Source organism: Ixodes scapularis, unplaced genomic scaffold (genome assembly GCF_016920785.2).
Source record: "Ixodes scapularis isolate PalLabHiFi unplaced genomic scaffold, ASM1692078v2 PGA_scaffold2__306_contigs__length_199485367, whole genome shotgun sequence".
Lineage (NCBI taxonomy): Eukaryota > Metazoa > Arthropoda > Arachnida > Ixodida > Ixodidae > Ixodes > Ixodes scapularis.
The window spans coordinates 128,354,392-128,379,123 of NW_024609857.1; the positions used below are offsets into that span (position 1 = coordinate 128,354,392).

The 24,732-nt window shown below is 47.4% G+C and overlaps 1 protein-coding gene across 1 annotated transcript in view; it reads left to right on the forward strand.

The window, feature by feature from the left end:
* The window catches only part of LOC8053231 (sodium-dependent multivitamin transporter-like), a 132,118-nt gene extending 112,647 nt beyond the window's left edge, over positions 1 to 19,471 (forward strand). Inside the window, exons 11-12 of the mRNA XM_040212947.2 lie at positions 11,500 to 11,612; positions 19,302 to 19,471. Of these exons, the coding sequence (XP_040068881.2) occupies positions 11,500 to 11,612; positions 19,302 to 19,343 (155 nt within the window). The 3' untranslated portion in view covers positions 19,344 to 19,471. The remainder of the gene's footprint in view (positions 1 to 11,499; positions 11,613 to 19,301) is intronic.
* The last annotated feature ends 5,261 nt before the right edge of the window (positions 19,472 to 24,732 follow it).

Sequence of the window (24,732 nt, forward strand, 5' to 3'; positions counted from 1 at the left end):
CTATCAGACATTTCTTGGGTTTTACTGTAATTTTCGCTGCTCGTAGACGTTCAAAACTCGTCCTGTGCGTCTCTATATGGTCCTCCCATGAGCTTGTTGCAACTAGGATATCATCAATTTAGCGATGCGCGTTTCGCACCCCATCTAGGAGCTTACGCATCAGCTTTGTAAACGTAGCGGAGGCGGTCTTCAGACCGAACGGCATAAACTTGAACTGATAATGCCCGCTCGTCGACGAAAAAGCCGTCTTTTCCTTGGCGTGGTCATCCATCGGAATCTGCCAGTAGCCTTTGGCTACGTCAAGTTTTGAGAAGAAACGCTTTTGTCTCGCCTTGACCAACGTCATGTCGATTCTCGGTATTGGCTCTGCATCAGGATGTATGACGTCATTCAGCCGTCTGTAATCGATACAAAATCTGTTCGACCCGTCTTTCTTCTTCACAATGACCACTGGGGCATTGTACGATGACGTACACCTCTCTATTACGTCCAACTTGAGCATCTCTGTGATTTCGTTCTCGACTACATCTTGAACAGCCAAAGGTAGCGGATACTGTCTCACATGTATAGGTTGTGGAGTGGTGAGCTGAAGGTCACATGTCATGAGGTTTGTCCTACCAGGAAGATCAGAAAAGATATCGCTGAAGTCCTTTATTAACTCCGCGCCTCGCAAGACTTGTCTCTTTCTAACTTCCCGTTTATGACGACATCCTGCCACCCTTCTTGCTTTTTCAAACTCAGCATTTGAATATGACCGTCTTCGTCAGTGTCGTGTCTGGAGTCGTTCATTTCGTGAGTGCTTGCTGCAGCATTGCAAAGCGCCTGCTCCTGTCCACTTCCTTTTCTCTCTTCATACTTTTTTTAACATGTTGATGTGAAAAGTCTTCGTCCTTCCTTCCATGTCTAACTCGTAGTCAACTTCATTCCTTCTTGTCAACACAAGGAATGGTCCTTTCCACTGCGCTATCATCTTGTTTTTATCTGTAGGGAGAAGGATCAACGCCAAGTCACCTTGCTTCAACTTCCGGTTGGAACTCTTTCTGTCGTAGTACCCCTTGTACTTTGCTCTTGCTTCCTCCAAGCAGCTGTGCGCTATCTTGCACGTCTCTTCTAGCTTCTCTCTCAACTCCAACATGTACCCGTACGATGTCTTCACTTCTTCTTTGAGGGTTTCGTTCGACCAGACCTCTTTCAGAATGGCCAGAGGACCTTTCACTCTTCTTCCGTAGAGTAGTTCAAACGGTGAGAACTTGAGACTCGACTGTGGTACTTCTCTGTACGCGAACAGGAGGGCTGGTAGGTATCTGTCCCAGTCACGAGGCCTTTCCTGGCACATCCGCTTTAACATCTGCTTGATCGTGCCGTTGAATCTCTCTACTAGCCCGTTCCCCATAGGGTGATAGGGAGTGGTCATGAGATGTTTCACTGATAGAAGTCGGCTGACCTCTTTCATTAGTTCTGATGTAAAGCACGATCCCCGATCGCTAAGAATTTCTGTCGGCACTCCATATCTTGTGAACATCTCCACCACAGCTTCGGCTACTTCCTGCGCCCCGATGCTCTTCATCGCTACTGCATCCGGATACCGCGTCGCCATACCTACCATTGTCAGGATGTATCTGTTACCTGAGCCTGCCCTCGGAGCGATGGGGCCAATTAAGTCTATCGCCACTATCTGGAAAGGTGTCTCGATAGTAGGCATTCTTCCTAGAGGTGCCCTACCAACCTTGCCTTTGGGTATTGTACGTTGGCATATATCACATAATCGAACATACCTCTTAATCTCGCTCTGCATACTTGGCCAAAAGAATTCTTCAGCCACCAGGTTGAGCGTATTCTTCATGCCTTGGTGTCCTAACATGATGCTGTCATGTGCGAGAGCGACAACGGCGGCCCTGAACATTTTCGGGAGCACCAGCTGTTCTGTCCTTCGCCCAGAAGAGTATTCCGCCGTCCTGTACAAAAGATTATTCTTCATGAAGAACTGGAACTTGGTCCTGCACTTGTGGCTTCTTGTGATCGTTCCAATACCGTCGAAGCACAGAGTTAGAGTTCCGTCTGCTCTCTGTTCTCTAGCGGGTTCTTCCGCTGTGGTATTAATTATCGCCACTTGAGGTACACTCAGAGGCGTCTCACTTTTTGCCTCATTTCGTGCGGCGCCTGTTTCCCGGGCTGCAGCGACCTCTGCTGGTTCTACCTGATGTGACAAGTCCCTTTTATTGTCACTGGAATCGTTATTTTTGCTGGCATCTGCCTTCTTACCAGTACGCCGATTCACCTCTACCTCATCATTCAATCTTTGACCCGCCAACTCATCTACTTTTACCCAAGCTGGGTTCGGGTCATTAGCGTCTCGTATTCCCGGTATATTTCCCAGCACCAGGTCATATAGTGAATTGCTGACGCACTTTGCCAACACCTTCCCCGTATAGTAAGGCGTTTGCACAAAGATCTCCGCCTCAGGTAAATACCGGACCGTTCGATCCAACAGAAACACTGGATTCGACTTGCCAGTTAGGTTCTTTTGAGGAATCAGCTCCTCACGAACTACAACGGTATTACATCCGGTGTCTCTTAATACCGATATCTTATGGTCCCCGAGACGAGCTTCCACGACGGTCATGCACTCTACTAAAAACTTCGGGACCCTCCCCATGGCAGCGTTAACAACTGGAATCTTATCGCCATTACTCAAGGTGACGCAACAGTCATCTGACTCGTCGCAGTTGCCTGGAGACATCGTCCAGAGGCATGAAGCCTGGTGTCTATCGTTCGGCTTTTCTCTACACGCGTCAGCCCTGTAACCACTGCGACCACAGTTCCAACACAGCAGAACCCTCCTTTCTTGTGCACTACTCCTGCAGTTTTCTGCTCTGTGCCCAGACTTTCCACACAAGAAGCAGCGGATGCTTTTTTGAACATCACCTTTTCTATGATTCCCCTTGCCTACGGCACTTTGCTTAATTGCCATCTCGTCTCCTTTTTGTTTACTTGTGCTAGGTTGTCCCTGAGCCTCCAGAAACAGGTGAGCCTTAGCTGCCACGTCGTCTAAACCTTGACAGTCCCGCTCTCTTAGAAATATTGCCAGCTTGCTTGAGCAAGTCAGCAAGAACTGGTCCACCAAGACATTGTCTCGCAATGCTTCAAAAGTCTTATCAATCCCTGCTATCTCAATCCACCTATCAAAGTACCCTGCCAATTGGGCCGCAAACTGTCTTCTTGTCTCGCTGTCTTCGGGCTTGGATTCTCGGAACCTGTCGCGGTATCCCTCTTTGGTATAACGAAACCGCTGGAAGAGTGCTAGCTTCACCGTGGCATAGTCCAACGCATGTGCCGGTGTCATCCGACCGACAACCGTGAGTGCCTCCCCGGTTAAGCAAAGCCCCAAATTAGTGGCCCACTTTTGCTGAGGCCATCCTAAGCCTGTTGCAGTGCGCTCAAGTCAGGAAGTTAAATTATAAAGAAAGAGGCAACGATAGAAAGGCAAAAGAAAAGAAACCATTCGACCGTCCAAGCACGTTCGGTAGGCAGTATAGTCACCCCTGGGGTCGTAGCCCGGGCCGCTGCTGCCCTTGATGGTTCGCCCCCTTGATCTTTGGTGAAGTAGAGCGTGCCGCGATGTCGGGAGGGGTCTGGTTATCTCGGTTCCGGGTGTCTTGATCCCGGGACGGAGCCGGTTGCGCTGCTGGTCACCGTGCTGAAGCCGGGACGAAGCCGGTTACGTTGAAGTTCAGCTTCCCTGCAGCCTGGACGGAGTCAGGCGTGTTGATTCTCAGCGCGTTGGAGCCGGGACGGAGCCGGTTAAGTCGACCGCACTGACGCCGGGACGGAGCCGGGTAGCGCACCGTTCGAGCAGCCAACCGTCGCGGCTCTTGGTCCAGCTTCGAATCCCTTCGCACCCGCGATACCGCTCTTCTTTTTCTTCCCTTCTCTTCGTTTTCTTTTCCCAAATCATGACAGTGGTTAAGAGTAAAGTGGAAGCTCCTTTCTCCTCTTTCCAATTTTTCAGAGCGAACGCTAAAGAGGGCCTCCTCTCCCGCGGTCTTTCCAGTGATGCCCGGCCGCGAGCCGGGCATCACTGGAAAGACCGCGGCTATCTGCGGGCCGGGCGGAGCGCGTTCGCGGGCCGGGGTTTCGAGACTTTTGCTCTAGGTAGAGAGGTGAATTAGCACTGTATACGCGATATGCATCTATTGTCTTAGCATGTGAAACGAGCAAATAATCAATAAACAAATTTTGTGTTTTTTCTAATGTAGACATTTTAACGAGTTGTATACGATCGAGAATTCAGATCATTTGACGTGAAAAAAAGGCAACAATTCGCAACCAAACTGTCCCGACCGAGCATGCAAACGAAATGGGAACCGTGTGCGAGCACATTCGCATAAAACAGTCTCACGCTTCTGAATATGAGCACGCAGAAAAAAATAATTGCTTGTGCTTGCTAATCTTCAGTGCTGCACTTCGAAATGCAACTGAAACTGTTAAAACTGCGGTGCGTTAGAAATGTCGGTAAAATCAGTGCGAAACCTGTGAAACAATGCCACGGAGCCAGAAACTTGGATTGGATTGAGATGGTCGAACCCCACTGGATTTCTACAGTTGCCAGACAATAACGAAAACTCTTCCAAAAATCAATTCGTTCGTAGATTTGTTCAGCTTGGCGCAGTTTGGCGCAATTACGTATTCCCTTTGTGCGCAGCAAGGCGCAGGCAAGTGGGAATTTATCAAAATGGCACAAATCGCGCAACTGGACCACCCCTGTATATAGGTGGGTCTTCGTTCCTTCTAAGATAAGGAAAATAGAACCAAGAGAGTTTACCAAAAAGACGTCGGTGATATCACGTGACAACCACGAAAATAGTATGCTACACCAAGAATTTGTGAGCGTGAATGCGGAGTGTTTCAGCGCTTCACCTTCGTGAAAACGATAATAAGGCTTTGTTCCGGCGATAAATTGTTGGATCCGAGCATACTGCGTTAAAAACGCATTAACATTGTGTTTGTCCTGTTTCTGTACGTCCGCGCAGGGGGCACCTGTGAAAGCAGGTGTTTGGAGAGTGGCGTCTCCACGGACCCCGAGCCATGCGGGTTCGCCTGCCCACGTATGGCTGTGCGTGGCTTTCCCGTGTCTGGGGAAAAGGGCATCCTGGTGGTTGAGCCGAGCCCGGGGTAGGTTTGGACCCTTCGGGGCCCCCCGGGCGAGGCAATACACCACTTCGGCCCCGCTTCTCATAGACGGGAGTCCTGGTAAGGCCCGGCCCGGATGATTCAGTCTAGTCGCCACTTCTTCTACTATCCCCTCCCTTCTTTCACCTTTGTCTTCTCCTTCTCTTCACTCTTCTCATTTCACTTCTCTCCTTTTTCAACTCCTCTGTCTTGACCCACACTTGGGTATAGAGATTGGGCAGCACTAATAGAGTAACGTCTTCAGCCAAGCCCATCTTGTTATGAAGCGTTACCTATTCCCTTGTTGGGCTCGGTGGTGGGCGGTGCACCACAGTTTCCGAACACCATTCTCCTCTTATGGGTTCCAAGCTTAAACCTTCCGATCGGGCCCCCAAAAGGGTCCGCACCGATGCATATCCACCACCTTTGGACAAGAGCAACACCGACCATGTTACTAAGTTTTTCATTGTACATTCCGAAGTTGAGACAAAACCGATGTCGAAACTCTCCCCTTTCCTTGCGGCCAAGGTCTTAAAAGACTTGGTAGGGGAAAAGTTTAATGCAAAAAAGACCTTTTCTGGAGACCTTTTGGTAGAAGTACTTGAGAAAAATCAGGCAGCAGCGTTGCTCTGCGTCAACCATATCCTTGACACGAAAGTGAGCGTATCTGCACACCGTACACTCAACACCATTCGTGGTGTTATATCTGAGGACGACCTGATGGAAAGTCAGGAGGAAGAGATTCTTGAAGGCATGCGCAGTCAGGGTGTTGTTGCTGTAAAGTGCATCACCACCCGTAGAGATGACAAAGAACTTCCTACGCGACACCTGGTCCTTACGTTTGAGCTCAACAGCCTGCCTTCTTCCGTGAAAGCGGGGTACTTGAATTGTAGGGTCCGGCCTTACGTACCTAACCCTGTCCGTTGTTTCCGCTGTCAGCGTTTTGGGCACGGCTCGCGGTCCTGCCGTGGCCGTGAGACATGTGCCAGGTGCGGTAGCTGTGAGCACAACGCCGACGACTGTCATAAAGACACGAAATGTGCAAATTATAAAGGCAAGCACCCTGCATATTCTAGGTCATGTAAACACTTTAAAAGATAAAAGGAAATTCTGACCCTGAAGGTGAAAGAAAACATCTCCTATCCCGAAGCAAAGCGTCGCCTCTTGGGTTTCCAGAGAGGCTCTTTTGCCGAGGTGGTGCACCGGGGACCTGCACCGCCTATGGCGTCTGTGGGAACGCAAGTGTCTTACGGAGAGACTTGCACAACCACTTAAGTCCTCTGGTCCCAAACTAAAGGTGCAACTTCCAGGGCGTGCTATCTAGCTGCCCAGGCAGGCGCCCTTCCCAACCGTGCGAAAGGCTCGGATTCATCAACCGAGCAGACGGGGGCCACCCCGTCGCAGAAGAAAGGTACCTCTGGAGCAGTGCCCACTGCTCCACCCCGACACGACAGGGTGGATTCGGGTCCTTCGGGATCCACCCGAGCTCAGGGGTCTGCGTTCCCTGTACAGGGTTCTGCACCCCCTACTCCTCCGTCCCAGCCATGCGAGGTCGGGGACTTGGTCCCTCTGCCTCTGGTGGATCTCGGAGACTGGGGGAGCCGTCGAGGTTACAGGCCTCCAAGGAGGAGCCCCTTTTGGCTCCAGCTGAGCCAATGGACGAGAGTGGGTCAAGGTCCGACGAGGACAGACCTCACTCAAGTTCCGAATCTCTACTTCCGGCCCCCGGTGGCACCACGGGCAGGCCGAATGACACCTCTAAAAAGAAAAATGCTCCGCGTGTAAAGATAGACTTCTAAGTCGTAGAAAGTTTGCTTACTTTTGACAGCTAATTTTATTTTTTATTATAAACTTTACAATGGTCCACAATTTTAGCATTATGCAGTGGAATTGTCGCGGCCTTTTTCGGAACATCGATGACATACATTTTTTCTCGATGAGCTCCGTCCTGTGGCCTTGTGCCTACAGGAGACTTATCTGAGTGACACCCACGCAAAAGTGCTACATCGTCATCAGATTTTCCGAAAGGACCGCATTTCATCAAACCCCTCGGGTGGTGTAGCAGTGGTAGTACAGAGTGGAGTTGCCTGTGCTCCAGTCCCTCTACAGACTCCACTTGAGGCAGTTGCAGTTCGAATTCTTCTTGACCGTCTCATTACCCTTGTATCCCTCTACTTGCCACCCAACACTCCGCTGCATTTGCAAGAACTTCAGGGACTCGTCGGCCAGCTGCCCGAGCCCTTTTTAATTCTTGGCGATTTTAATTCCCACCACCTCCTCTGGAGTAGTCCTCGACAGGACTCTCGTGGTGTAGTCATTGAACGACTTTTATTATCATGTCTTTTGAACCAAAAAGAAGCAACATTTTTTAGTGCCGCCGTAACACATCCACAGCTATTGATTTGTCTTCATCGTCACCATCGTTACTCCCATGTTTTTCATGGCAAGTTTTAAACAACCCTTTTGGCAGCGATCATTTTCCCAATGTTTTAGAAAGCGTTAAACAGATTCCATCGATTCCGACTCGCCTTCCTAGGTGGAAGTTAGAGAATGCCGACTGGTCTATTTTTGAATTAGAGGCTGTGATTGATCCATCTTCGCTTTGTACTATGAGCCCCGACAATGCGACAGTTTATGTCACTGAATGTATAATTAGTGCGGCTTTGAATTCTATTCCTCAAACATCTGGACATCCTCCTAAGAGGTGCAAACCGTGGTGGAATAAGGAGTGCACAACCAGTCGCGAGGACCAGAATAAAGCCTGGGGAGTTTTTCGTCGGTACCCTACAAATCAAAACCTAATTGCACTCAAGAAAAGTAGGGTTAAGGCGAATCGGACATGAAAACAGACTAAAAGGGTTTCATGGACGAAATATGCCTCTTCTATAAATAGCCTTGTTCCAGCGAAGGAAGTGTGGGACCGCCTGCGAAAAGTCCGAGGAGACTATCAACCCTTCCGAATCCCTCTTTTTCCCTTGCCTGCCGTATCTCTTAAAGATCAGGCAAATGTTCTTGGTATGCACTTCCAACATGTATCGAGTTCTTCCAACTTTAGTGTAAAGTTTAAGAAGTTTCAGTCTACTGCTGAAAAGCAATCGATCTCGATGTCAGGATATGACCGGGCAGCTTACAATAGGACATTCAGTATGTGCGAACTGGAAGTCGCGCTTGGTGTAAAAAAGCAGTCTGCACCAGGTCCAGACAGGATTCATTACGAAATGCTGAGGCACTTGTACCCAGCATCATTAAGTCATTTGCTTATGTTTTTTAATCATATATGGAAAGTAGCTACTTTCCCTCGATGCTGGAAAAGTGCCCACATTATTCCTCTTCTGAAGCCTGGTAAAGACTCCTCTCTTCCAGCGAGTTACCGTCCCATTGCGCTCACTAGTTGTCTTGGGAAGACTTATGAAAGGCTCATCAACCGGCGTCTGGTGTATTTTCCTGAGGAAGAATATATTTTGGACATTAATCAGTGTGGATTTCGGGAGGGACGATCAGCAGCAGACCGTTTGGTTCGTTTGGAGACTTGTATTCGTGAGGCATTTGTACATCGACAGCATTGTGTCTCGGTATTCTTCGATCTGCAAAAGGCCTATGATACCACATGGAGGTATGGGATTCTTCGGGATCTGCACAGCTATGGAGTACGAGGCCGCATGCTCCAGTGTATACAGAATTTTTTAAGCGACCGGACTTTTCAGGTCCGCTTGGGTTCTACACTGTCCGATGTGTTACCCCAGGAAAATGGAGCCCATCAGGGAGGCGTTTTAAGTGTTACTCTGTTTGCTGTAAAAATTAACAGTCTTGCGAGTGTGATACCACCGTCTGTGTTTTACTCATTGTATGTGGATGATGTGCAGATCTCCGTTTCTTCTTGCAACCTCTCCAGCTGTGAACGACAACTACAACTTACAGTCAATAGGATGAGCAAATGGGCAGATGAAAACGGTTTCACTTTTTCTCCCGAAAAAAACTGTCTGCGTTCCCTTTTCGCTCCGCCGGGGATTGTCCCTTGATCCTTCTTTGCATTTAAACCACATTGACATACCTGTTCACCAGGAACACAAATTTCTGGGCATAATTCTCGACAAGAAACTCACTTTTGTACCTCATTTGAAGGAATTGAAGCGCAAATGCTTAAAGTAGTCGAACATTCTCAAAGTGTTGTCCCACAACTCGTGGGGGTCTGACAGGCGCTGCCTCCTGCGACTTTACAATTCCTTAGTTCGGTCTCGCCTCGACTATCGCGTGATTGTGTATGGATCTGCACGTCCATCTGCATTAAAGATGCTGGATCCGGTTCACCACCTGGGGCTCCGACTGGCTACGGGTGCTTTTCACACATCACCTGTTTTGAGTTTGTATGCAGACACCTTTCAGATGTCTCTTGAGAAGCGGAGACAGTACTTTAGCCTTTCTTACGCTTGCAGGGTCTATTCTAACCCACAACATTCATCCTACAGTACCACCCGTACCTGTCGATTCTCCCAACTTTTTGAAAACAAACCATGTATTGTTCGTCCTATTAACTTCCGCATTCAAAGCCTTTGTGCCTTCCTTCAGTTTCCACTCAAGGATGCTGTCATACTAAAGCAGAAAGAAAAAGTTGCTCCATGGGACGAAGTGCCGATCTTCTGCGACTGGTCACTCACAAAGTATAATAAACGGGCTATTTCCCCTCAAGTCCTGCAGCAGGAGTTTCAGTCATTGCAGGAGAGATATATATAGATTATACTGAATTCTATACTGATGGGTCGAAATCTTCATCTTTTGTTGGTTGTGCCGTATATTCGTGTGCCTTTGAGAAAGCTTTGCGAATGGATGGTATGGCAAGCATTTTTTTCTGAAGAGCTTTATGGTGTCTCTCTAGCCATTGAACATATCATGAGTAACAAAATATTAAAGGCTATCCTTTTTGTCGATTCACAAAGCGTGATACAGGCTTTTTCTTCGAAACTTCCCACAAAGAACCCCCTTGTACTACATATACTGTTTAAAATAAACCAGGCTCTCCAACTTGGACACACCATAAGATTCTGCTGGGTGCCCAGTCATGTAGGAATTCGAGGGAATGAGCAAGCAGATCAACATGCTGCAAGTGCAAAGGACTCGGCAACAACTCTTGGGTTACCCTATCAGGACCTTAGGCCACTTTTGATGAAATCACTTTTCAAGACATGGCAGTCGGAGTGGGATACGGAGTGCAACAATAAACTTCATGTCATTAAACCCATCTTGGCTCTGTGGGAGAGCTCGTTCCATGAGGAACGTCGACTAGAGGTTCTCTTATGCCGCCTTAGGATTGGCCATTCACGTCTGACTCATCTACATCTTCTTTGCGGCGAAGACGAAAAGCTCTGTGCTCATTGTTGGGAAGTACTGACAATTTTGCACATTTTATGGCATTGTAGATTTCATCACCAACATCGCCGACTAAGTTTTCCTGAACTTTTTAGAGGTCACCTTCCATTTCATCCTATGTTTTTGCTTGGTGATCATCCTTTCGCGCCACTTAACCGAGTTTTTGACTTTCTTAAAAAGACAGGATATATACATCAGCTGTAACTTTTGCCATGAAAACTTTCTTTTCCTAGTATAGCCGTCTTGAGTAATTTTGTCTGGCGCAATATAGCCAAAGTCGCTCTTGCGCCATTAAACCCCAACCATCATCATGTTTCTGTACGTGCTCTATCATCACTGAACCAAGCACGTAGAAAGAAGGCCCGGTGAACTTCGCTCTGAACACTATTTGATTGGTTCCATCAGCTCGTAGCGTTGACTGCGTCCAGACTTGAAGGCTGGTTCACACACTTGCGACTGACTGCGACCGACTCCGACGCAACCGGCTTGTCAGCCGCTTACGACAGCCATCGTTGCAGCTGCGCTGCCGGTCGTAAGCTATCCCAAGAGGGTTAAGAACAGGTCTCGTCGGAGTCGGTCGCAAGTATCTGAACCATTCTTGACCTATCCTCGGCTCACGCACTTGCGACTGCTTACGACCACAGAGGCTTAAAACCGGTTTTAAGCCTCCTGCGACTGCTTAAAAACGGCTGCCCAGTAGTCGATCGTAAGCAGTCGGAAACGTTTTAAGCGTCACCCGCCGTGTGCAGTCGGAGGCGTGTTAATACATTCTCGTAACTTATTAAGGAGCTGGACCGGTTTCACGCTTTTTGTTAATCCTCCTCTGCCCGTTCTGTAGTGGCTTTTCCAGCTGCAAGCTCTCCATCGACCATCGGTATACTTGAGCCAAATTTAATAACAAGATAATTAGAGTCCAGCTATTTTTTTTTAACAAGATGTTTGTGTTGTTTGCTTTGAAAAACGCAGAGCGAAACGATGAGGGCCAAGTCGACCCTGAGCACATCTGCCCTTTAGTCCGGAAGCTCATGAACAACTACAAACGCAACAGGACGTCCAAGGAGTCAGAAAACACTCCGACGGTAAGGCATACATTGTAACAAGTCATACGTTTTCGTAAACGCAATCACCTTTAAAATCACCCGTCTTTTTCTTTTTTCTTTTTTTTTTTTTTTGTATTTGCGACATATATAGTCCAAACGTAACCTCGGATTCTTCACATTTTTCAGGTATTTGTTTCATTCATGTTTTATATGTCGTCCTGATCAGGTACAACCCTTCTCTAAATATTGGGACACAGCCGCGCACAAAAAAAAAACAAAAAAAAACTACAAAGCGTTTATTCTATTCGAAAAATAATAATAAAATGAAACCACAGATAACCCTGAGACGAGATAAAATGAAAACAGTATATCACAAACCTTCCAAAGACGAAAAAACGGTTGAAGTGCATGCGAGCTGGTGTAAGTTATACATGATGATTGAAACCTGAGACTGGTTTGAAAAACGGAAACTCGTGAAACTCCTTCACGAGTTTTCATTTTTTAAACCACAGTCTCAGGTCTTGATCATAATGTATAACTCTCAAGGACGTTGTACATAGTTGTCCGGTTTATTTCGTCCCGGGTCTTAAGTTTATTGAAGTGTAGTGAAGAGTAACTAAAAAATGTGGACTCCATTGTTAAGTGCAATAAAAGTTTACAAAAAGTAACATTGATGTACTCAAGGCATACTCAACATTAACCTAAATATTTAAAATTGTAAACGAAATTCATAACAGTAGACCTGTGCATTCAACGGGATGTGTATGTTTTGTTCTAAATAACCCATTCGCGATGACTGGTGAGAAATTCAAAAGCAGACATTGAATTGCGAGGTATAACTTACGATATGGGTTGTGTGAGCTAAGAGCTAACGCTTGCCTGTTTATGACTGATGTACGATACTTAGACAGATGACTGTGTGATCGCTTCTCTCTTCCTGCCACGTCGCCTAAATAAGACCGTTGTTTAAAGGGGATCGAACAGTCAAAGAGTCGCTATCACTGTCAGATGTTTTGGCCCACCCTGCAATCACATATTAGCGTTGTGTTTACGTTTACAAGTCTATACACAGCGGGAAGTTATTCAACCACAATGAGCGTCATGTGTCTCTGCCCTAAACGATAAATTTAGCAAGCGCAGTACCTCTGCTAGCCTGGGGTTTCCAACGTGCATCACGCAAAAGGGACACACGACGGAACGATGGCACCATGCTCATGCAGAGGGAAACGAGCAGGGGTGGGAATCGAGCCCAAGATTTATGGGCTCTGCAGCGCCAGCTTTTGTCACGCGTGCTCCGAACTGCGGTGTCGGCCACCAGTCCCCCGTAGGGAGAGTGGGGAGAAATGGGATAGAGGGAGGAGTGGCCGGACAGTGTATATATTTCTTTAGTTAATAGTTCCAAAAATTTCATGAACAGCTCGATCCATGACGCCACGGTAGCGGTTCTTTCAATGTTAATGGTGTGCCTGCTTGACGTGGTGTGTATAGTCTGAGACTGTGGTTGCCATTCTGCCACACAAAAGTAAGTAGCACGCAATCGTATTGCTTGCTTCTTGAACCAAAATGGCTGGTCCAAAGACTGTAGTGAACTAGCGTAGAAAAAAATGTGTTGAAAAGATGCGTTTTGCTTGCGTGTGACCACCACTATTTCAACCCTAAAGCAGTGACACATGTGCAATGAAAACGGGTGCCGCGCGGCAGTCTCATAGCAACCGGTGTTGGCATCCTATACGTCACTTCCGCGCTGCGCCGCATCGCTCAGAACTGGTCGATACAGAGTTAAAGTCGCCCGGTGCGCCTGTGGTGCGCATTGCGGCGAACGGCGAGCGGCGCAGTTTTACTGCTCATGCGTTCCATGCTTAACGTCCAATCTGTTGCCACAATTGGCAACTTTGTGCAAAGCAGTTTGGGAGGAACGGGACAGTCACTAGGTGGGAAAAATGGGAGAGTATCCTTATTTACATTAATGCGACCTCAGCGCATCCACTCCAATCGTTCTTCGAATGTGGGCGATGCGGCAACGTCAGTGTTGCCACCCTTAGGGATGTTTCCCTAGATCTAGAGATTTTCGTCATTGTTTAGGGGCAAAGGGAAATGTGTTCAAATCTAGGGATTGTCTTTTGGTGGGTCTTAGAGGGCTTCAGAGACACGTTCCTTCGCTTCCACGTTCCTTCCCTTTTTCCTTCTCGTGCTGGCCAAGTGCAGCGGGAAATGGGCTTCTTTGTATACTGTCGGGGCCAGAGATAATCTCTAGTGGAAACAACAGCGATTTTAGGGGGGGGGGGGGGGGGGGGCACACAAGGCCAAAGTAACAAAGTATAATTTTGTAAAAATGTTTTAACGACGCCAATTTAACCTCTAAATGGCCACCCAACTATTCTTAAGCTACTCCCTAACGATAATCTCAATATTGTGGGGATTCTTGTGATCTCCATTCCCCGATGGCTGCGATAACGGCCGCGGGTCGGAACGATCGGCCTCCTTTGCCGTGAGCTCCGACCTGTTCGTGAAGCGGGGGGCCCCCTGTCTTGGAGGGCCCTCCTCTCACTCTTTCACGGGGTGACCGCGTTACGTCCCCCCGCTCGGATGCGAATCACTGCTGACAGGCGAGGAGGCTTTCGCTTCTACTTTTCCCGCTTTCGGGAGGGGGACTTGTCCGGTGACCGCGAAAGAGATAGGACGTGTATCGGCGACTTCTCCGATGCTTCCCCGATCTTGGCTCTCCGGAACCCCGCGTCTGGCAGGTAAGGACCTTTTCTTACCTTGCCGGCACGGGGGGAGGGGGGGGGGAGGGGGGGGGGGCGCATTTTGGATGGGGACATTGTAGTTCTTTTAAAAGAGTGTAATAATAAATGCTCTTGGTGTGTCTTCTCTACCGCTATATTCGAGAAAGTGAGACAAGGTAGTCGATCATTGGCACCGACGGAGGTAATTTATCGAACCGACCCACGGTAATGTAGCCCTAAACGTCGTCTACACTGCCGCGGAGATGTGAGGACCGCGGTACTAGGTTTGACGTCTCCTTTGAGATCGCCGCCGCTGTTGAGATAAATAACCCTTTGGTTACTCTATCGTACCTGTGTTGTGTATTATTTAAATTTGTTCATGTGAGTCACTCGCTACACTACCTAGATGGCGCCACTGTTCCACCATTGCGCCCGTGTAATCAGGGCTGCGTCCCCGTGGCGCTTAACCCCACGTTGTTGACCGTTAAATAAACAGTTACGCGTCAACCACCGACCGCGTCGGACGTCTCTCTCTCTTTCCGTCCGGGGCTCCCGCGCCCGGCTCGCCGGTCACCTCTTCGGCATGTGAGACTCCTCGTTTTTCCGCAGGCCCACGCAAACACTGCTCTTCTTTATTTTCTCGGGTGTCCGCATTTTCTTTTAATTACTACATTTTGGCGACGAGGATTTTCTTTTAATTACTACATTTTTGGCGACGAGGATTTTCATTTAATTACTACATGTTGGTAGCTAGCAAAATCCCACAATATTGACGCAAATTAACACAAATTTTGAAAATCTAAGGAGTTTTCTTATAAATTTAGGGGAAGAAACGACCGCGGAGGTTGGCAACGCTGGGCAACGTTTACGTGAATTCGCACCAAGCCCTTAGGGAGGCTGTAGTGAGGGTGGGCGCAACTCAAAACCTGGAGAGCGTTTGCAATTTAATGGCGGCGCCTGAGGGAGAGGATTCGAGAAAGGATATGCGCCAGTGTTGCCTGCAAGAGAGCAGGCGCCCGCTCTGTTGCAGCTCTGTTCCTCCATGCGCCTTTCCTCCTCTCGCCTCCCATTGCAAGCAACGAGCGCCTTGGCGCAGCCTCTCTCGCTTCCTTCTCGCTCCGAGAATTGCAAACGTCGAGCGGAGAAAGCAAAGTTGCCAGACAAGCAGCAACGTCCAAGATGGCGGAATTTACCATTTTTCGCGTTAAAAAAATACTTAACCTATCGCAACAAAACTGGTGGCTATGGAAAAGTAATCATTTATACCTTGTGTAAATTATTCAAGCACCTTAATGGGCTTTTATGACCCGAGTTAGGAAAGAAAACGACCCTTTGCCCCATAGACTCCCAGCAAAATTTAGCAATTAAATGGCGTCCATGTCCCGTGATCGCCGATCTAGCAGTTGCACCCACCCTCACTTGAGCCTCCCTACAAGCCCTACGCGAAGGTGGCGCCAAGCCGTGTCAAAGCTCAAAGTTAAAGCTGCGTTTCCGGCAGCAGCCGCACCACGTGGTGCGTCTGGTACCGGAACAGGACGTCCAAAGGCGTTGAAAGATCGTGCCCGTTGTTTTCGGTGTGGTGGACGAAGTTGCGATGGTTACGAGACGGAAGAAACATCAATACCCAAGTCCAGAGTGGCCCAGGCGGTCCGCTCTGGACCAGAGGCGACGTATTTGCGCACGCCTTGGCGAGCGAGATCGTTTCCAAATGCTCTGAGGACGCCACCGCGCTTCGCCTCGAGAAACCTCGCCGACCGCGATCCCGAGGCCGAAAGGCTCCGGCGCAGTCAGGAACGGCACCGAGGTAGGAGCTGCTCATTCTGCGCTACCATGCAGTGCTCGGAGCTCTCGGCGTCGTTCGCGATTGCGCCGAAGCCTTGACCCCTCGGACGCGCAAGTCGTCCCCCGTAAGGCTTGGACGGGGGCCGCCCTCATCGAGCAGCTCAACTGTATTCCGCTCACTTAAAATGGCAATAAAAGCGCGCATTTCTTCTCGGGAGAAAATTGCGGGCAACCACGAAACGCCGCCGCCGACGAGGTTGGCCGCCGCCATGTTCTCAGCTGTGTACTCGCTCGCGCGGCGAGCGCCTTCTTAGAATCCTCCCTGCTCCAAAATGCGATGCGACCTCCGTTTACATGGGCTGAATAAATGTGCACTCGCCGTCTCCATCCACCTCTGTCTAGCGACTTGAATGCGATGCGCTTCCTTAGCGCATTATGCCATTTACATGACCGCATTGAATGTGACAACTGGATTCGATGCGAATAAGTCGCATTCACGTAAATGCGGCTAGTGTTTCAATCCTCCCCGTATAAGGGTTATTCACACGGGGGAGAAATCCCTCTTTTTGCTCCCCCGGGATGCCCATAACGTAGTGACAACGTCACGTCTTTACGGGGGGCCGCGCTGACGTAAAAAACCCAGGGCGATGGAGAAGCTTCCGCTCGGGCTGCACAATCTCCTCGCAATTGGCGGTATTCTGTTCGCGTGTGTGGCAATTTTAGAGATTCTGCTCAGCGGGGCACCGGCGGTGACATCTGGATTGCCTAATTTGTTGTGGCTTGCGCTGTTGCGCATATCATCCGAGGCACACGAAGGAGTCTTCGATATTCATCAATGCCGTCCTCAGGCCGCTCCTCATACAACTGTTTTTGGGGACTTTACGGTCTTTGTGTTGCATCCACCCGTTCAAGAAGCGTCTTTTTTTCAGCTGGAAGCAGATCGTCGTCTTCTGCATCTAACAGCGATGCTGCCATAATCGCGTATCGCCGTTTCATGTGCGCCTCCATGTTTCTACTCTCGTCAGCGCGCACCGAGCCCTGTTGTCGAGAATCCGACACCTAAACGCGTCTGATAACACTGATATCCCTCTCGGCTTCCCGCCGTTCGTGCGAACGCTTGAGTCGAAAAGGAAGTCCCGCTGGTTCCGCCGATCACTGACGTCACGCACATCCCTTCCCAAAAAAAACATCCCCCGTGTGAATACCCCTTTGCGGTCCGGTGCTCTGACTGATTGATCAGTATTAAGGTTAACCTGTAACATTACCGAACCATCTTATTATGAACCATATCGCGTTTAGAGCACTAATATTTATGTTCTGTAAAATTTTGCCTCGTCTTAAACACCGGTATAACTTCACTGGCTAAAAAATTTTTAGTGTAATCTTGCATCTGTCCCATTTCTTCCTCGAGGGAGGCTTGAATGGGACCCAATTTTATGTTTGTTTAACTTTTCTAGAAGAGCTATAGCCTGATTGATTTGAAGGGTTTTGCCCCCTCATTTACAGCCATCGGACTAATTACATAACAAATGATACAGGGAAAACTGTCCCATTCCTTCGCACTCTCTCAGAGATACTCACTTGCGCGTTCAATGATTTCTCCTACAAGTTATAAGTGTAGCTTGCTTGCCGCGCTGCATCACTAGAGAAAGTAACGAAAAGCAGTTGCACGTACGATACTCCAGAACTATCCTTTATGTGCGGCTTGGTAATCGTCAAACTTGGTTTCAAATATATGTTATTTTGCAGTTTTTGATCGAAAGGTTGATGCATCCGAAATGGTTTAACCTGTACCGTGGCCCGGAGCAACGAACGAGTACAAACTTTTAATTTCGCTATTTCTCTGGAAGGGTTCTGAACGCGTACATTAAAAGTATAATTGACAGCGTTTATACAATTGGTTTCTGAGGCTGCGACCGAAATCGCAGGACGCAACATACAAAAATTCCAATCGTCTAATTTCACGCACAAAACTCGGAGATCCAGTCGGCATCCTTTAGAGAGGACCCATCGAATGAGAAGACGCAAATAGCATTTGAGGGTTAACATATCTCGGACGATAGAACCTTTTAAAAAAGCGGGCTTCTTCGAAGAGCTGCTACGAGGCCGGTATCTTTTGAGCACGCACTTTGAGTATGCACTGGGCACCACTGCTGCCTCAGAGTTGAGTGCTTACTCGGGCCAAATCCATTCGACAGGGGTGCTGCGTCAGCGCTCGGCGTGAATTCGGACCCAATCACCCGCGTCGAGTAGCCCCCAATATGACGGCCGAACTAGTGTGGCTCGATCCGACTTTTAAAAATGGCCTATTGGGACACTGACAGTGACGCACGCGTACTCAAAATTGCCATGGATAGTTACTCCAGTCCAGTTTGCTGAAAGTGGGAACGATGCACTGTATTGTTTACAGCCCCACTTGACATATTAGTAATTAAATGCCGAGATAATTCTACTTCTTCAGTTTTCGAAACGATCATTTCTAGCAATAAAAAGAAAGGAGACATTATCGCCGAGATGTTTCGGTGGGGCCTGCTTATGGTTTCCGTTCGTGACCGTCACGGTCAAGATTTGGCTCGCCCTGATTGGCAAGATTTGAATTGCCATGAACCGGTGATTGAGCAGGCACAATCAGTACACAGGAAAAACGGTTTGACCAATCGCGAACTTCGACTGCAGTGACACTTTTGGCCGCGCACGTCGCTAATATAGTCGCTGACAGCTTCAGAAACGCAGGGCGTATCAAGTCCCGTGCGTCTCATAATCGCCCCACACCCAATTAGATTGCGGCATTAACCGATAAGAACGCTGAACAACCAATCATGAAGCAGGAAACGTGTGCGTCATAAGCCGCTTTTTTGTGTTTCCTAAACTGTCTCGGGCATACAGTGGAAAGGAGGAAGAAATTCTGGCACTCCAATGGCACTTTCTTTTGAACTGCATCGGCGTCTTAAAGCAAACGCTGACGCCTGTTTTCACTACTTAGAAACACGCGCTAGTATCGTGCTCACTAGTTAGCCAAAGTAAAACGATAATCGTTTCATTGTTCCTTTCCAAATGCCCGCTGTAAACATATATACTGATGTAAAAAAAAAAAAACTCGCAATAAAATTGAACGCAATTTAAACGATTTCGTCGCTGCATTCGCAACATCGGCAAATGACATCTGAACTCGATATTACTAGTCTCAGCATTTGATTGACTTTATTTTCTCCGTTTTCAGAATGAACACGAGCTGAGGAATCTCATGGTTGTCGATGGGTAGACAGACCGTCTGCCTTCGTCAAACAGAAGCGATACCTACAGCTGAAGCTTTAATTTCTGGAAGACACAAACCTGTAGATATTTCGGAAAAACATTAACAAACCCCTAAAAACGTCTCAATAAACTTACGAATCACTTCTACGTATTTTCATCCGTATTGGAAGATTACTTCGAAGCGTACAGTCACACTCAAAAATAGGTGAAATGTTCTATACATCACAAACGTTTAGCGACACTTTTAGTTTCCAGACGCCTACATTCACGGCGCTCATGATCAGATAGTTTAGCGCGTATCATATGTACACTTGATAGTTGTTTCTAGAATAAAGCGATGCTAGCGCTAATCGGGCTGATAAACCTGGCGATTTTCCAGAGTTTTCTATACACCTCGAGCTCCTCCCTTTCAGTGTGCACGGGGGGTCGAGATCCTCCTCGCCTACCCCTCTGCTCACATGACATCTCCGTTAACCAGTCAGCGTGGAGCACCTCACTTCTTCACTCCCAGCCGTCAACCAATCAGTGTCGAGCCTCACGGCCACGCTTTTATCCAGGCTTCACGAAATTCCGATACCTAGTCAAAGAACGTTTCACGTTACCAAATCTCGAGCGTCCACTTTCCCGCAAATCACTCGGGAGAGCCAATCCCTGCAATCGGCAAACTACGAGGCTAAAAATATGTTTAAACCTAAGCAAACACTCCGCACTGTGACGAATGGTGTAACGTCATTCCCACTGTCAGGGTTCAAACGGTATTTTCAGATCTGAATATATTTTCAGCCTCGTTATTCGCCTAGCTCCCTGCGTAGATGGCAGAGATTGGCTGTCCCGAGTGCTTTGCAGGAAACGCTCCTAATGTTTTCTTTTTTTCTTTTCTTTTTTTTAAGGTGCGCACTGTTGCTGATACTAAATAATTTCAGATTACCAGGAAAATACTACATTCATATGTTTTTCAAAAGCACTTGTGGAAGGATTATGGGTCCATCTTATACACACTTCAAGCACAATTTGAACACAACGAAGTTTTTTGGTAGTAGGTTTGCCCTTGTGGGACAAAACTCACAACAAAATTAATTTCATGCTGTGCTGCTAATTACTTAAATTTGTGGGCTTTTAGATGATTTATATTAAAACAAATTTTAAAAAAAATTGGTTGTCCCGCTATGTTTTTAAGAAGCCGCTTATTTCAAATGGCGTTTTCGTGAAATTCATACTTTTTGTACACGCGGCCCCGTTGAGCTCGCTTCTTTCCGAGCACGCGGTGCACGGCGGAGAAGCAACACTTGCGGAGCTCGCTTCCGCGGGTGTTGTTTCCCGTCTTTTTGAGGTCTTTCCGTTTTCCAGATTTCTATTCTCGAGGAATAAAACAAGGCTTCGACCGTACATGGTAACTTGTTTTCCAACAAAAATCATACGTTCTCAGCGCGAGCTTTGGCGTTTTACATTAATCAAATAAGATGCATGCATGTTTATCCCAAACCAGTGCCTCCTATATAAGTTACACTATGCCTGTCAGCTTCTCTCTAAGATGTGTCCAGGCTAGGGGTGTCGCGAACCGGCCGAGGTTCGAGGTCGACCAGGTTCGACTTTTTCGAACTTTTAGTGGAAAATTCGACAAACCTTGTATTGAGGTTCGACTCGTGTGCGCATGCGCGACAGGCTGGCCAGTTGGCTTTGGATTGGATGGTAATGGCTAAGGGATAAATTAAGGGCAGCGCTGATTGGTTATTTCACTTAATACAGTACAAAAAAAATTAAGTTATTAACCTCTTCAGTGATTAGAATTAGTTTATCTTAATTGCAACCGTTTATAAAATAAAATAACCCTTTTCTTAAAAAGCATCCTCCAAACCTAGATATGCTTGTATCAGGGTCTGGCCACACTGTCCACAAAGTCGAACCGGTCGAATCTGTTGAAAAGTTCGAAGGTTCGTCGAACCGGTTCGACCCAGTCGAACCCCGAAAGTTCGACCTAAAAATCTGGTTCGACAAAAGTTCGCGACACCCCTAGTCCAGGCCCGATGCTTCACCTCACAACACGCACGTACGGCTAGGTAGTGCCGCCTGGCGGACGTTCGTTTTTTCTATTTTTCCAGCATGTTGTGTTTACATTATTATTGAAGATATATCATATATATGTTTTTTTAACGACATGAGGAACACTGTTCTGGATCCGACCGCCCTGATTCAAACGAGATCCGCTGAGACAAAATACGAAACTACGAAACAAGCGCGACCAGGCTTCGCTTTTGTAGCGCGAACGCGGAGAACGCTTGGCCGCTTGACCGTCTGCTTTGGCGGCAGTTTGGGGCTTTAGCGGTCACCCTGAATCGCGCGCATAGAAATAGTTGGCGCCGAGTCGAGTGCGGGTGAAAATGTAGTAGGAAAAGGAGAAATAATATTCCGTTGGAAAATGGCGAGCTGGTCCCGAGCTGTCAGTCAAAAACATTTAAATTTCTCGCTGCCGGTGCTGCTGGGGTGACATCATTGAACCTCTTACGGAAGAGGTGGCTGGCATCACTACACAGCAGGTTTGTACGCCTAGGTGGCTCCACCGCACGGCAACCACACGTACAATTTGCCCTCTTCCTTCCGCTTGCCAGTGCCCGGAGCTGACAGGCATAGTGTAACTTATATAGGAGGCACTGCCCAAACACATCCTGATGGCTCAAAAGTCGCCGGCGGCAAACCCGATTTTGCACACAAATAGGAACACACTTGCTCGCGCTTATCTTGATGAGCTAAAGTAGCGAAGCGGGCGAATTGGTTCATGACGTATATTATGATCTGGCGTCGGTAAACGAGGTTTGTAAAACATCTCTAAAACTAAACAGGAGAGATTGTTGATACAATATACTGAATATTTAAAGCGCGGTCATGTAGAATGGAAAGCCAACGGACACGGACGTCGTGTCTCTTTGCTCAACACTCAGAGAGACGGGATTTCGCTCTTTTTTTTGTCGAATGCCACTTCGACAAAACTCCGATATCGGCGGCGGCGAAAACTTATGTTGCGGACGTCAAGTGGAGCAACACGAGCAGTGCCAACTTCCTTTCACAATCTCCTTTTTTTTTCTTTTTTTTTTTTTTTTTTGCAGTTGAAGTAGAAATTTTGTTTAGTGCAAGGAAGCTCGGCGGGTAGTTTTGAGGTCAATTCAGATATTCTGCCAGGGTTGAACAAATCTTCATTAATAGCACAACATCCGTCAACTTTGCTTGAGGTCAATGCTATCTGAAACCAATTTTAGCTTTTTGCAACGCCTGAAAAATATTTCCTAGGGCACAGTTTCCTTTAAAAAAAAACACGTAACTTCCCCCACAAAAAAAAAAAAATTTTTGCCAGTAACAACTAAAAAAAAAAACTAATCTCGAGTCCCATGTATTCACATCGAAAATAGAATTAAAAGTGTACTCAGAGATAGGCATGACGGCATGGTCCTTTGTCCACGCTGGGTAATCGGAAGTAAGGAAACAACGAAGTTTCCGTATCGCACTTAATGGCAAAGCGTCCATGTTCTGGGAATGCTAAGAAACCGAAACTCAAGATACTTGACGCAAAATGCTGCAAGATCACCAAGTAGTTTCGTATATTACACATTATCCAAACATCCTGGGAAACCAAAAATATTCTTGCACAATCTGGCAACAGAACATAACGTGATTTTTGAACACTTATTTTGGCGTGAAGAGAGAGAGAAAATGGAAGGATCTGTTTAGAACGGTACAGTATATATCCATTATGTTTATAAAGTATCCAGCCATCAATTGCACATACTACATCTTGAGACCAATTACAATGACCAATTCGGTAACCCAGCACTAATTGGAAACAATGAACCCGACTGGAGTGACCATGCAATTAGGTTACCCAGTGCCAGTTGAATTTTATTGATCCCAATTGGAAATATTGAACCCAATTAGGCGTCCCAATGAATTTTATTGATCTCAACTGGGGTAACCAGTTGGAAACAGTGAACCCAATTAAAGTGACCAATTAGGTGTCCAAGTGCCAATTGAATTTTATTGGTCCCAATCAGGGTAACCGATGGAAACACTGAAGTCAATTAGAATGACCAATTTGATAACCCAGAACCAATTTAATTTCATTGGTTTCAAATGAATATCTTAATTGGACTCAAGGTTATTTTTAATTGGGCAAGTACCAGAAAAAGGCCAGTTGGTGTCTGTCTCAAATTCTTAGCTTGGCATCACCTAATTGCTTCAGCTGATTGTGCGTGAACGCAGTTTTGGCAAGCTTGCAATTGCACGGGCTTGTCCTCACGAGCAAAGACATGGCGGCGGACTTTTTCCAGAAGGGCGCAGTCATCTTGAATGTCGTCACTTCTGGTATGCGGTAAAACATTGTTTTGAACTTTCCACGCCGCTGGAAGGTGTTCACGAAAAGTGAGTGATTGTCACACATTCTTGTTTTGCCTCACCTATATTTTTTCGCATATTCCGGGTTGGAATATTTTATTATTTTCTCATACCGCATACCCACGTGACTGAGCTAGCATGGCTTCTGCAGTGCTCTAAAAAACTTGCTTGAGCGCGTGGGACTCCAACCCTCCAACACAGGCCACGTGCTCTCACAACAGCACGGGGCTGCAGCACTGTGTCCGCTAGCCTGGCCGCCGCGATGCTTCTGCTCGTGCGGGCACGCCCGTAAAATTGCAAGCTTGCCAAAACTGCGTTCACGGGCACGTTGTATGTGCTTGCGTGCATGGGGCACCAGTCGGGGCTCCATGCTTTTATTTTTAGTGTTCGTGCTTTGCTCGCTTTCCAAAGTGACGAACATGAGTGGGCCGGGCTGAGGAAATGGTACGCTGGGCGGAGGACTTGTAAATATTGGAATGGTCTACACTGTATAGGCTCTGCCTTTCTTAGCCTTAGACGTTACACCCCTTTTTTGGTCATCAATGAACACTACATTTTGGCGTTTCCGTTTTCGTCGTGAAGTGTGGATCAGACTACGTGCCCAAGATTGGTGGTGGCCGCACCGGCACGCACAGCATCTGGCGTGTTAGCATTTGGAATGTTAGGTCCTTCTCAAATCCATTTTTAGACCCATGTATTTTCTTAGATTATATTTTCATATCAGCGGCATCTTCTGTTACTGGCACCTCGTTGTCCTTTTTCTGACCGCCCTCAACGCGTTCGATTGTTCAAACGTCTTTCAAAATGGCGACGGCTTTTTTTTAACGAAACTGTTTGTTTGTTTCTTTTACGCCAGGTGCCCCTGCGCAGCCTTGGTCGAGTTGGAAAACATTATTTTTCAATTATCTTGTTGAGATAGAGGCAGATCAAACCTCCTGGAAGCGGAAGTGAGCACTACTGTGGTCCTTACTTGGTCGGGAAGGCCAGATAATTGTTATAAATAAATTTTCCTTCGA